This window comes from Carassius gibelio, chromosome B13 (assembly GCF_023724105.1).
Source record: "Carassius gibelio isolate Cgi1373 ecotype wild population from Czech Republic chromosome B13, carGib1.2-hapl.c, whole genome shotgun sequence".
In the NCBI taxonomy this organism is placed as follows: Eukaryota; Metazoa; Chordata; class Actinopteri; order Cypriniformes; family Cyprinidae; genus Carassius; species Carassius gibelio.
Genome location: NC_068408.1, coordinates 23594321 through 23606882, shown reverse-complemented (window position 1 = coordinate 23606882; position 12562 = coordinate 23594321). Strand labels below are relative to the sequence as shown.

The window sequence follows — 12562 nt, the reverse complement described above, 5'->3', positions numbered from 1 at the left end:
ACACGCAAAATGTATGGCATAAAAGCATCATTTAAAAAAAAAAAACGTCTCGGGCTAGTTATTTTATTTTTTTGGTTTGATGGCCATGTTTAAAATCTGGTTGACCAATGAGATTGCCACTTTTGTTCACGTGCCCGGAGCTTCTGAAGTTACAGTAAAGCATGACTTGGTGGCGCTCAAGCACAAAACGGTCTTGCCGAGCACACATTGATCGTTAACAACGAAGAGGAAGTAAGTAGACCAAGAAGATGCATCGAGGCAAGATGAATGTAGATCTACTGGTCTCTTTGGTGTCTGAACACAAAGGGCATTGTGAGAAACGCAACAGCGACGACAAAAGTCTTTATAAGAGGGAGTTGTTATGGAGAGGAATTGCAAATCAAATTGGATGTGTACCCAGGGTTTTTTATTAAGCGCCATCTAATTTCAGGGAGTGAATTAGCACGTTCACCCGACTCATCGCCAGTGGAAATCGTTTGGGTATGAACACAAAAGACGTGTGGATAAACGTGTGTGATAATCGTCCCGGTGTGTACGAGGCTTTAGAAGACCGCAGTAAACAGGGAAGCAGCTCACTACAGGAGGTTTCAGAGCAGTGTCTGTGATTGGAGCAAATACTGGCAAATGCATTTTCAGTGGCACAGGAAGTGTTTGCTGCTGGGGTTTATTTTTTTTTGGCTTAACGTCTGCAGTTGTGCTGACTGTGAACTTCTCATGGACGGAGCTTGTCCATTCCTCATTGGTCAGAATGAATATTGTCATCAGCCAATGGAATGCCATAGTGAAAGGGTTAGTTCACCCGTAAAGGTTTTGAAACACCCTTTTGTTTATCTTCAGAGCGCAAATGAAGGTATTTTTAATATCTTTTGTTCCTTTTTGTCCTTCCACTGAAAGGCTATGCAACCAAAACTTTAAAACATTTTTTTTTAGATATTGTAAAAGCTATTTCTATGAATCGAGTGGTTTTAATCCAAGTTGTCTGAAGAGACACAAACATATGAAAAAACACACAACACATATGGTCAAAACACACTTGCTTGACACAAACAAATCTCTTTGCAAACACATTTAAGCTTCCATTTACCATATACTTGTATGTGCTATGTTTGTGCATTAATCAGTGTTTATATATGAATAAAAAACCAAATTAAATCCGTTCGGATATCTTCATTTGTGTTTTGAAGATGGTTAAAAGTCTTAAGGGTTTCGGAACAACATCAGAGTGAGTAAATGACAGAATTAAAATGTCATTTTTTGACCAGTTTTTAGTCCACTTTTTAAAAATCTAATAATTATGCTTCTTCAGTACAGACTTTAGCATAAATATATTAGATATTTTGAAATGAGGCAACTTATGTTTACCACTTAAAAATAAAGTCTTTTTAAATTTTGAATCATGTTTGTTGCTAATTTATTCTATTTGATGGTCTATTTAAAAGGTGATTATTATTACTATTATTTTTTTTCTATTAAAAAATTATATTTTAATCAGTGCAAAGGGATAATTATATTATTTCCTTATTAAATGTGGTGGATATAAGGGAATTAAAAAAATTTAACTTGACCAGAATAAAATCAGTAATTTTTTTAGTGGCTTTTAAAAGGTAATAAATGGGTTTTTTTTTATTTACATTTTTTTTTTTATTGGTTTATTAAATATTTTGGCTAATTTGAGCATTCTTCCAGCTACAGTAACAATGTATAGTATTGAATTTTACCATGTTTAAATCCGTTCTCCCATATAAGCAGCACTGAGAATGTGGAAATGTTTGCTCAAAATGCCCATCCCTGACGTCAGTGATTTCCCAGTCCACATCCACATAATGATGTTTTGTGTGACTGTATGTCTCCCTCTGCAGCCTGGGAGGCCTAATAGTTCCCCCGCAGCATCCGGAGGACGGCGTGCTGGAGGCCGTGCTGTTCTCCATGGGTCGCACAATGACTCAAGACGAGGTCAAGCAGCTGATGCAGCGCACCGTCCAGCAGGTGGCGGGGACCCTGAGCCTGGATCTGGACCGGGCCGAGCACCTGCTCATGCACTGCAAATGGAACGTGGACCTGTTGATCCAGCGGTACACGGATGACCCAGACGCCTTGGTCCTGGCTGCCGGCCTCAAGATCCGCAACCCCCAGCCGGCCCCGGTCCCCGTGGCCCAATGTCCCGTGTGCCTGTCCCAGTCCAAAGAGAGTGACCCCCCTCCCATGCTCTGCTGCATGCACTACTGCTGCAGGGTGAGTGCGGGGCTACAACCTCTCAGAGTTAAACACTGCGTTGATGTGTTTCCTGTGGAAAATGCACATTTAGACGGAGCATATTAAAGGGCTCGTCTCTTTTAAGAAAATACAGTACTGTTCAAAAGTTTGGGGTCAGTAAGTGCATTTATATCAAATGTGATTATATTAAGTGAAAGTGCATAGTAGTTAAAAACCTTTATAAAGTGAGTTTGTTTGGATTTTTTCATTTTTTTAAGCAATTACCTATTATTCTGCAAGGTTGCATTAAACTGATCAAATGTGACCATAAAGACATTTTACATTGATTCAATTCAATATTTATATTTCAAATATTCAGAGAATCCGTTTTTTTTTTCTTTCTTTCTTTTTTTTTTACAACATATTCCACAAAAATATTAAGCAGCACAACTGTACCAACGATAATACTAATACAAAATGTTCATTTCAACAGTAATTGCGGTATAAAATTCAGCTTTTTTTTTGATCACAGGAATCTATTTTATAGAATTTATTTTTAAGAATAAATGTTTACATGTATAAAAATAGTTCAGTTTTTAAATATAAATGTAAATGTAGCTTTGATGAGAGACACAAAAAAAATCCCCAAAATGTACCTTCCCCAAACTTTTGAATATGGCTCTGTAAATCAGTAAAAAAATATAATTCTGTAACTCCTGTAGAGCTACGAAGCATGAACATTTAGATACATTATTTTGTTTAGTACATGAGGATTAGAAATAATTTTTACTCTCATTTTTGTGGAAGATAAAGTGTATTTTATGTGTTCCAACTTAATTTTGTCAAGTTCTATTATTATTTGTCACATTTTATTTTATAGATGACTGGCAGCTTAAAGACTAAAAGCCTGATTTTGATTTAATTGTCTTTACGAGTAACAGTTATGGCATATGCATGTAATACGTCAGTATATTCATGGGCCAGATTTACTAAACAGGCATATTAGCGTGAGACCACAGTCCCATACAAGCGCAGTTTTCTTCAGGTAATCTACAGACCGTGTGCAAGTTAATGAACACAGACGCTGCTGGATAATTTCCATTAATAGTGTAGGATCGCAACGAATCAGAGCCAATTATAATTAAGTGCAGATAAAAAATCAGTTAAGATATGCTTTTTATAATGTTGCAAATACCAGTAAACCGACTAAATCAAAACTTGGTAAATTAACTTTTTGTGCTTCATTTAAATGCTCTCCTACTATAAATGTTACGCCTGAAAGAGAAACTCCTATAAATGCATATGCAATAATAAAATGCAACCTTTTCATTGCTAATTCTTCACTGCGTGTCTTGAATGAATAAATCCAGACAGTAGTTTTAGATCTCAATAAGAGGGTTTGTGCTGTTGCACGCTGTTCGTAAATCTGGCCCAGTATGAATGTGAAGTTGTTAAACTGTGTTTCCCATTAGTCCTGCTGGCAGGAGTACCTCACTGCTCGTATCGAACAGAATCTGGTGATGAACTGTGACTGTCCCATCACAGACTGTCGGACTCAGCCCACCTCCAAGTTCTTTCACAACATCCTCACCGATAAGGACACCATTGCCAAAGTAAGTGCAGGTCAGCACACACACACACTCACTCTGTGTGTTTAGGGGACTGGAGAATGAGTTTGTACCCTGTGCTTCCTCCTGCAGTATGACAGCGCTCTTCTGCGAGGCTTCGTGGAGTGCTGCTCCAACCTGACCTGGTGCACCAACCCTCAGGGCTGCGACCAGATCCTGTGCAAGGAGAACATCGGTAGCATGGGCACCTGCTCCAAGTGCTGCTGGTCCTCCTGCTTCAGCTGTAACTTCCCAGAGGTACACCAATGCTAAAACCATCAGAGGATAGCTGCTTCTGTATATAGAGACCTGTTGAGATTGTGCGCGGTTTACATTTCGTGTTTAAAAAAAGCTTCAGTGTGAATAATGGGAATCACGTGGGTATTTATGAGATACCCAATTAACTTGGAGTTATCCACTGGTCCTGTGCTGTGTAATCCCTCTCTCTCTCGTCCAATCGTCAGGCGCACTACCCAGCCAGCTGCAGTCACATGTCTCAGTGGATGGATGATGGAGGCTATTATGAGGGAATGAGTATGGAAGCACAGAGTAAACATCTGGCCAAGCTTATATCCAAACGCTGCCCCAGCTGCCAGGCCCAGATTGAGAAGAACGAGGGTTGTTTGCAGTGAGTGTGCATGCGCAGATGTGACCCTGGAGCACAAAACCAGTCTTAAGTCACTGGGGTGTATTTGTAGCAATAGCCAAAAATACATTGTTTGGCTCAAAATTATAGATTTTCTTTTTTTTTTTATGCCAAAAACATCAGGATATTAAGTAAAGATTATGTTCCATGAAGATATCTTGTAAATAGGGAAGTTGTGGCCTAATGGTTAGAGGGTCGGACTCCCAATCGAAAGGTTGTGAGTTCTAGTCCCGGGCCGGCAGGAATTGTGGGTGGGGGGAGTGCATGTACAGTTCTCTCTCCACCTTCAATACCATGACTTATGTGCCCTTGAGCAAGGCACTGAACCACCAGCTGCTCCCCGGGTGCCGCAGCATAAAATGGCTGCCCACTGCTCCGGGTGTGTGTTCACAGTGTGTGTGTGTGTGTGTGTGTTTGTGTTCACTGCTCTGTGTGTGTGCACTTCGGATGGGTTAAATGCAGAGCACAAATTCTGAGTATGGGTCACCATACTTGGCTGAATGACGCGTCACTTCACTTCACTTAACTAAATTTCCTACCATAAATTTATCAAAACTTAATTTTTGATTCGTAATATGCATTGCTGAGAATTCATTTGGACAACTTCAAAGCCGATTTTCTCAATATTTAGATTTTTTGGCTCCCTCAGATTCCAGATTCTTCAAATAGTTGTATCTCGGCCATTATTGTCCGATCCCAACAAACCATACATCAATGGAAAGCTGATTTATTCAGCTTTATGTCAACTGTATACATTGTATAAATCTCAAAAAACACTTAAGACGCTGGTTTTGAGGTCCAAGGTCACAAATGTCTCATATTTATTATTCCATTTCAGCACTATGTAACATTAGCTTTAATACTGAGTGTAAACCTTATGTCTTTTTCTCCGTGTAGTATGACGTGTGCCAAATGTAATCATGGATTTTGCTGGAGATGTCTGAAGCCATGGAAGCCAACGCATAAGGATTATTACAACTGCTCGGCCATGGTAAGCGTCTTCAGAAGATGTGTGGGCTCCTGTGAGCGATTAATTAGGTTTCACCTCATTATTGTTCATTAACTTTTGACCTTTTTTGGCTGCGACTCCAGTCTGTTTTCAAGAAGTGCATGTTCTATTATTCTGGAGGCCTCTGTACACACAGGCTTTCAAAACTCACAGTTTCAAACTGGACGCTCTGATTTTTTATAATTGCTGTATATTAATATGCAATCGCAGGTCAGTAAAGCTGCAAGGCAAGAGAAGAAGTTCCAGGACTACAACGAGAGATGCACATTTCATAACCAAGCCAAGGTTTGTTGGAGCCCTTCACTGCATTGAGCTCATATGCTTCAAGTTCTTATAAGTGTCTGTCTCTTGCTTTCTGCAGGACTTTGCAATCAATCTGGAGAATAAGGTGTTTTCCATCAACGAAGCTTTACAGATGAAGTCTTTGACATTTGTGATCGACGCCTGCAAGATTCTCGCCCAAGCTCGAAAGGTGGGAATTTATTATGATGATGTTATTTATTATTTTATGTTTTTTTCTTCATGCTAATAGTTGTGTTTGTGTCGTTCGTCATGTAGGTGCTGGCATACTCGTGTGTTTACAGCTATTACAACCAGGACACTGAGAAGATGGATGTGATGGAGCAACAGACAGAAGCTCTGGACCTTCACACGAACGCCCTGCAGATCCTGCTCGGTCAGTGTTAGGGACACGCCGTTGCTTTTGGGAACGTTATACAAGAAACCTTTGCAACAATGACCTTTTTACCAGACTTGGTCCTGGAAGCACTTACTTTTTTTTTATAGTAAACAGTTGTATACTTTGAGCCAAACCAACCCAATAACTCAGTCGTCCTGATGAAATTGTGCTCTAATTGAATGTTGTTTAGTTCTGATGCGTGACGATAAAACTGCTTGTGATTCTGGTTTCAGAGGAGACGTTGCTGCAGTGCACTGATCTTGCATCTTGTGTCCGACTCCTGAAACCTGAACACCTAAACACTGGCCTGGAGCTCATTCGCCGAATCCAGGAGCGTCTTGTGGCCATCCTCCAGCACTCCACTCAGGTAAACCTACTCCTGTATGGACGCCTTTGAGCTTAACATGACAAGCGTTCAAAGCACTCATTTGACCATCTGGGATAAATCATGTTTTTGGCAGGACTTCCGTGTGGGATATCAGTCCAAGACCGAGCAGGACCAGGAGACTGCGCAGGCCTCGAATCTGGCTAACCTCACGGACACCAACAAAGAGTGAGCCAGCACACATCTACAGAGAATCACAACTGACTTCTGCAACGAGCCTCACCTTTGTGATTTTTTTTTTTATTTCAGGTCCAAATCTGATGGAGACACTGATAACAATAACTGCGCCGGCGAGGACCCTGGCGATGACGCGGACGAGTCTGAAGTGTATGACGATGACTACGTTCCAGAATGGCACGAGGATTACGATGAGGAAGATATAGATGACGACGACTTCTTTTCTGATGATGACGAATCTGAAAACTTAGAGAGGGACTTCAGCCCTTTGGACTAAATGACCCTGAGAGTGATACACAGTGCTTACACGATGCCTACCAATGTACAAGTAGACACTACAAATTCCAACCCCGATATAAGAACAACAACAAAAAAGGTTTTCTGTAACGTAGTTTTTGCTTCGCACTTAGTATCTACTTTGAGTCCTAGCGTAAATTCGTCGTTCCACCGAAAGTGGTATTTCACATTTTATTTAGGCTTCTGCTGCAGTTATAAAATTGCTTCGTTCATTGCTGACGAGGGGTACTTTAAGTTCAATGAAGGATGGATGTTACATTCTAGAGGAATTATGGTTTTGAAATTGAAAGAGAAGGGACGTATAATTTTGAAAGCTGTTTTTTTTTTTTTTTTTTAATGTGGTCAAAGGTGTCGGCATTGTGTATTTAGTTTGAATACCAAAAGCACTTGCCTTTATTCCATTTTAAATTCCTTTAAATGCCTTCATATATGACGTTAAGTTGGTTGGTCACCATTTGAATGATCGTAAGCATTTGGAAATATTTGCAAAGACTTGAGAAAAACATCAGCATCTGTGTTTCAGAGCAGCATGAAAAATGACGAGGATTGGGCTTCAGTGACCTGCCGGTTCTGTCCTACACACTCAAACATTTTACTTCAGCCTGACTCATTTAGATGTTATGGCAATAAATATTTAATAGCATTGTAGCTCGTCGCATAACTTGCTAACCAAAACATAGCTTAATCGCTTTTTTTCAGTTTCTTCCTCCAAAAAAAAAACATTGTAATTCTTTTTTTGGACATGTTGATGTTCGCTTGTATAGAGATGGAGATATAAAATATCTTCCAAAGTCCAGTTCTGAATTGAGATGCCTATATATTCATATACTGTCCATCTTCTGAAATGTTTTCTCTGTTCAACTTAAAGTTGCTCAACTTCATCTCACAAAATAAACGCTTTTCTTCAAATTGCGTGTACATGGGTTGTTTGTCGTCGTCTTGTTGTGAATCAGAACTGTATCTACAAAAGCTCCCAAAAATTAAGTATGTTAACGTTAGAAGGTTTAAATGTCCCCTTAGTAGTTCAACTTTCAAAACTATCTTGAGACCAGTTCATTTTATTCCTGGGAGCATTAACACAGAATGAGTACTAACCTGAAAAACTAAATGTCTGTAATATCTGGAGAAAACATTTCATTGGTGTTTAGTTGCCTGAAGCAGCTATGATTGTGACCAAACAATCTGCTAGATTTTTAAAGAAATTTATGATACCTCAAGGCCATCCCTTTTCCCTTCATAAATGAAAAGTAGTTGCCGTATCCTCCCCAACAAGCATTTTCTAAGTGGTCCAACCAGTTCAAAATGTCACCTGCAGTTGACATGAAATTGCAACTATTTATAGCAGGGTGTAACACCTGACCGGTCACCTCCACTTTGTTGTTTTGACCTGATGCTGGCCTGGATCTCCAGGGCTTTGAATGCTGGTTGCACACATCTCCAAGATGTCTTTCAAAGAGTGTTTCGCCTGGAAAGCATCTGCAGTGTACGAACATCGGATACAATTTTACATTCTAAATCTTTATTTAACATCTGACAACATCCCATAGAGGCATTGCAGATGAGCTAATACAAGTACATCAGACCTATCTGAAGTATGCTGGATCAGCAGAGGGGAGGCCACTGGAAAAAGTATCCTGAAGACTATGATCCTCCAGTCTACATCACAGATAAGGAGCTATTTTTAAACTGTTTTAAGACACCGGCGTTTATTGCATGGGATAAATATTGGATCAGCTAGTATTGATCAAACTTAAGTTGGATTTTGATAAGAGTCTTATGGTAATTACTCCCAACACACACTAATACAAAATTTATATTGGGAATTCACCACACGGTGCATCCCAAATGAATGTTTGGTTTTACTTTGCCATTTTTGAGGTAGCAAAATTTTCTTACACATGCCAAGAAACATTCTACCTAGAGGGGAAAAGACTATTAGCTCTTAAAAGGGGACATCCCCAGACTACACACACTTCATATGAAACCGTGCCACTTTAGAGTTGCATTCAAAGTAAACACGATGCTCAAAAACAACATACGGTGGAAATGAAGTAGAAAGAGACACCACTTCTAGCAACGTACATCCTGCAAGATCTACACTTTAATATGAAGCATTTATGGTGGCACTTCCACATACGAAGTATTGGTTGAAGAGATTTGAAAGACTTTGTCGCATTTAGCTACTCTTGCTTATCTGTAAAGCTAGTGAACGCTTCAGGATGGACCCAAAACAAATTTAAAAAGGAACACTGCAGTTTTTTTGAAAATGGTTTCGAACTTCAAAGTTTTACAGTTTTTGAATCCATTCAAGTATTTCCAAATCCATCTCCTGGTCTGTCGATAGCACTTTTAGCCTAGATCACGGAATCTGATCAGACCCTTAGCATCTCGCTCAAATGATGAAAGGGTTTGTATTTTTCCCCAGATTTAAAACTCTTCTGTAGTTACATCATGCAAGACCAACGGTTGCGATTTTCTTGGCCGATATGGTTAGGAACTACTCATTCAATGTGCCTGCTGCACCCATGGTATATAGACATTCAGTTGGACATGAAAAACCCCACACTAGTTCGTGGCTCAATTAAGCTCTACAAACATCCAAGAATAAAAATGACACCCAAACCCTAACAAAACTACATTGTATCAAGGTCATGAAGGCAAAGCTAGTCGAAGAACCAAACTAAGAGGGTTCAGATGCATTTAAAGTTTATTTACTCAATATACAAACATTTTGCATACTTAATACTCCTCTTCATCCTCCCCACCGTCCTCAGTGGAATCCGCACCAACCTCCTCGTAGTCCTTCTCCAGCGCAGCCATATCCTCTCGCGCTTCTGAAAACTCCCCTTCCTCCATCCCTTCACCCACGTACCAGTGCACGAAAGCCCTCTTTGCGTACATCAGGTCAAACTTGTGGTCCAGGCGACCCCACGCCTCTGCAATAGCAGTGGTGTTACTCAGCATGCAGACGGCCCTCTGCACCTTGGCCAGATCCCCTCCCGGGACAACAGTGGGCGGCTGGTAGTTGATTCCAACCTTGAACCCGGTGGGACACCAGTCTACAAACTGGATGGAGCGGCGCGTCTTGATGTTGGCTATGGCAGCATTCACATCTTTCGGTACCACATCACCACGGTACAGCAAACAGCAGGCCATGTATTTTCCACGGCGAGGGTCGCACTTCACCATCTGGTTTGCCGGCTCAAAGCAGGCATTGGTGATTTCTGGAACAGAGAGCTGCTCGTGGTAAGCCTTCTCAGCAGAAATGATAGGAGCGTAGGTGACCAGTGGGAAGTGGATGCGTGGGTATGGGACTAGGTTGGTCTGGAACTCTGTAAGGTCCACATTTAGGGCTCCATCGAAACGCAGTGATGCGGTGATGGAGGACACGATCTGGGCGATGAGCCGGTTCAGGTTGGTGTAAGAGGGACGCTCGATGTCGAGGTTTCGCTTGCAGATGTCAAAGATAGCTTCATTATCCACCATGAAGGAGCAGTCCGAATGCTCCAGAGTAGTGTGGGTTGTAAGGATCGAGTTGTAGGGCTCCACCACAGCAGTGCTGACTTGTGGGGCAGGATATACAGAGAATTCCAACTTGGACTTTTTACCGTAATCAACAGACAGTCGCTCCATCAGCAGAGATGTGAAACCAGAGCCAGTTCCCCCACCAAAGCTGTGAAAGATCAGGAACCCCTGCAGACCAGTGCACTGGTCCGCCTAGAGAGAATTCAAGGGAAAAAAAAAAATGGGAAAGTTCAGATCTGACCAGGAATTCAAGACTCTGAATTGTCACAATACCTTAAAAAAAAAAAAAAGGTTCCAAATTTTCACAGAAAATGGTGGAACCATTTTGGGTTCACCTGAAGATCTTGGTGAACGGTTCTTAAAAGGTGAATGAATCATCTGAAGAAACTTTCCCCATTATAAAGAGGGTTTTGCAAAACAGGTTAAGATATTAAAGCAGTGGTTCTCACCTCTGGCCCTCAAGGACCATGTTCTGCAGGGTTTAGCTTATGCTTGATCAGAGTCACTGGTCTAAAACATTCAAGTGACCCTGAAGACCTTACTTGTTCAGGTGTATTTGGTTAGGGTTGGAATGAAAATCTACAGGAAAGGGGACCTTGAGGGCCAGAGTTTTAGAACCCAAGGATTAAAAAGGTTCTTCACTGAACTGTATAGGTGCCAATAAAGATCTTCTTTATTTTAAAGCAGCGTTCTCAAACTCAGTTCCTGGAGGGCCACAGCTCTGCACAGTTTTGTTCCAACCTTAATCAAACACGCCTGATTCAGCCAATCAATTAAAGCATAAACTCACCATTTTGCGCATCCGGTCAAGCACAGAATCTACAATCTCTTTACCGATGGTATAGTGGCCACGAGCATAATTATTGGCAGCATCCTCCTTGCCACTGATGAGCTGTTCAGGGTGGTACAGTTGTCGATAATGCCCATTACGGATCTCATCTGCAGTTCAAACAAAAGAAATAAAGCTACACTGGAAGTACAGCGACAAGATTCTTTAATAATTAAGAAGCTTGAATGGTGTTCAGTCTTACCAACAACTGTTGGCTCTAGATCAATGAAGATTGCACGGGGAACGTACTTCCCAGCACCAGTTTCACTGAAGAAAGTGCCAAAAGAGGAGTCAACCAGTGAGCCTCCATCAGCAACAATGGTGCCATCCGGCTGGAAGCCATGCTCCAAACAATACAGCTCCCAGCAGGAGTTACCCATCTGGATACCTGCTTGACCAATATGTATGGAAATACACTCCCTCTGGTTTGACCAAGGCAAAACACAAACACAAAAGTCAACTGCGGGCAAGTGCTAAAGTGGCAGAACTAATAATACTGTGACGAGAACCATCAGTAATCTCACCATTTTACTCAAGTATCACAGCAAGTAGAAACTAATTAAGAACCTTGGAATAATAATAAAAATAAACCACTTGCATGCAAACCTTAACACCTAAAGTCTGTAATCTTTCTAAGAGCAGCTCACCTGATCTTGGTTTATATTGGCTTCAAATTAGAAGGGTGTGGCTTATAATGAACTCTACCTGATAAAACAGGCAGCCCAGCAGATTCAGAGCAGAACAGGCTTTATCGCACTCGAAACTCATGTCTTTGTTATTGAATAAGAAATCAATACAGTTTGTGCTGAGCTTACACAAGATTAATTAATGTCAATAACAGATCAGGCTATTAAATTCTCAGGGGAACAATTAAGACTATGTAAGAATATGAAAGTTCATGCCATGTTTAAACATGTACCAGTCTCCTCTCTTATGAATATTTTAGTTACATATATATACTTAATTCTATAAGGGATAAGGATTCGTAATAAGGAACCCAAAATCATGCTTCAGCAAGAATTTGAATTACTTCCATCTCAGCTACGTTTTCAGTTCAGAGTTCAGAGAATCTTTATTGTCTATCAGCAATGATAGAAATTTGTCTTTGGTTAAAAGGCTCTCATACAATACAACATAACAAAAAATACATACAATCTACAATACACAGTTAATTTTAAAACAAACATTTTAGGATTAAAAAACAACCCTCACACA

General features: G+C 40.6%; 2 protein-coding genes across 4 annotated transcripts in view; one reads left to right on the top strand and one right to left on the bottom strand.

The window, feature by feature from the left end:
• The window catches only part of LOC127970394 (cullin-9), a 42471-nt gene extending 34569 nt beyond the window's left edge, over nt 1-7902 (top strand). For all 3 annotated transcript variants that reach the window (XM_052572964.1, XM_052572963.1, XM_052572962.1), the window contains 11 exons: nt 1860-2232; nt 3666-3806; nt 3894-4058; nt 4265-4428; nt 5344-5437; nt 5666-5740; nt 5817-5927; nt 6014-6131; nt 6368-6501; nt 6596-6687; nt 6769-7902. In XM_052572964.1, the coding sequence (XP_052428924.1) occupies nt 1860-2232; nt 3666-3806; nt 3894-4058; nt 4265-4428; nt 5344-5437; nt 5666-5740; nt 5817-5927; nt 6014-6131; nt 6368-6501; nt 6596-6687; nt 6769-6973 (1672 nt within the window). In that variant the 3' untranslated portion in view covers nt 6974-7902. The remainder of the gene's footprint in view (nt 1-1859; nt 2233-3665; nt 3807-3893; nt 4059-4264; nt 4429-5343; nt 5438-5665; nt 5741-5816; nt 5928-6013; nt 6132-6367; nt 6502-6595; nt 6688-6768) is intronic.
• A 1780-nt stretch (nt 7903-9682) lies between these two features.
• Nucleotides 9683-12000, bottom strand: tuba4l (tubulin, alpha 4 like). The gene is made up of 4 exons (XM_052572967.1): nt 11872-12000; nt 11550-11769; nt 11309-11457; nt 9683-10710 (listed from the first exon to the last, which is right to left on the bottom strand). Exons 1-4 carry the CDS (start codon nt 11872-11874, stop codon nt 9733-9735), a joined length of 1350 nt encoding a protein of 449 aa, XP_052428927.1. The 5' UTR covers nt 11875-12000; the 3' UTR covers nt 9683-9732.
• Between the last annotated feature and the right edge of the window lie 562 nt (nt 12001-12562).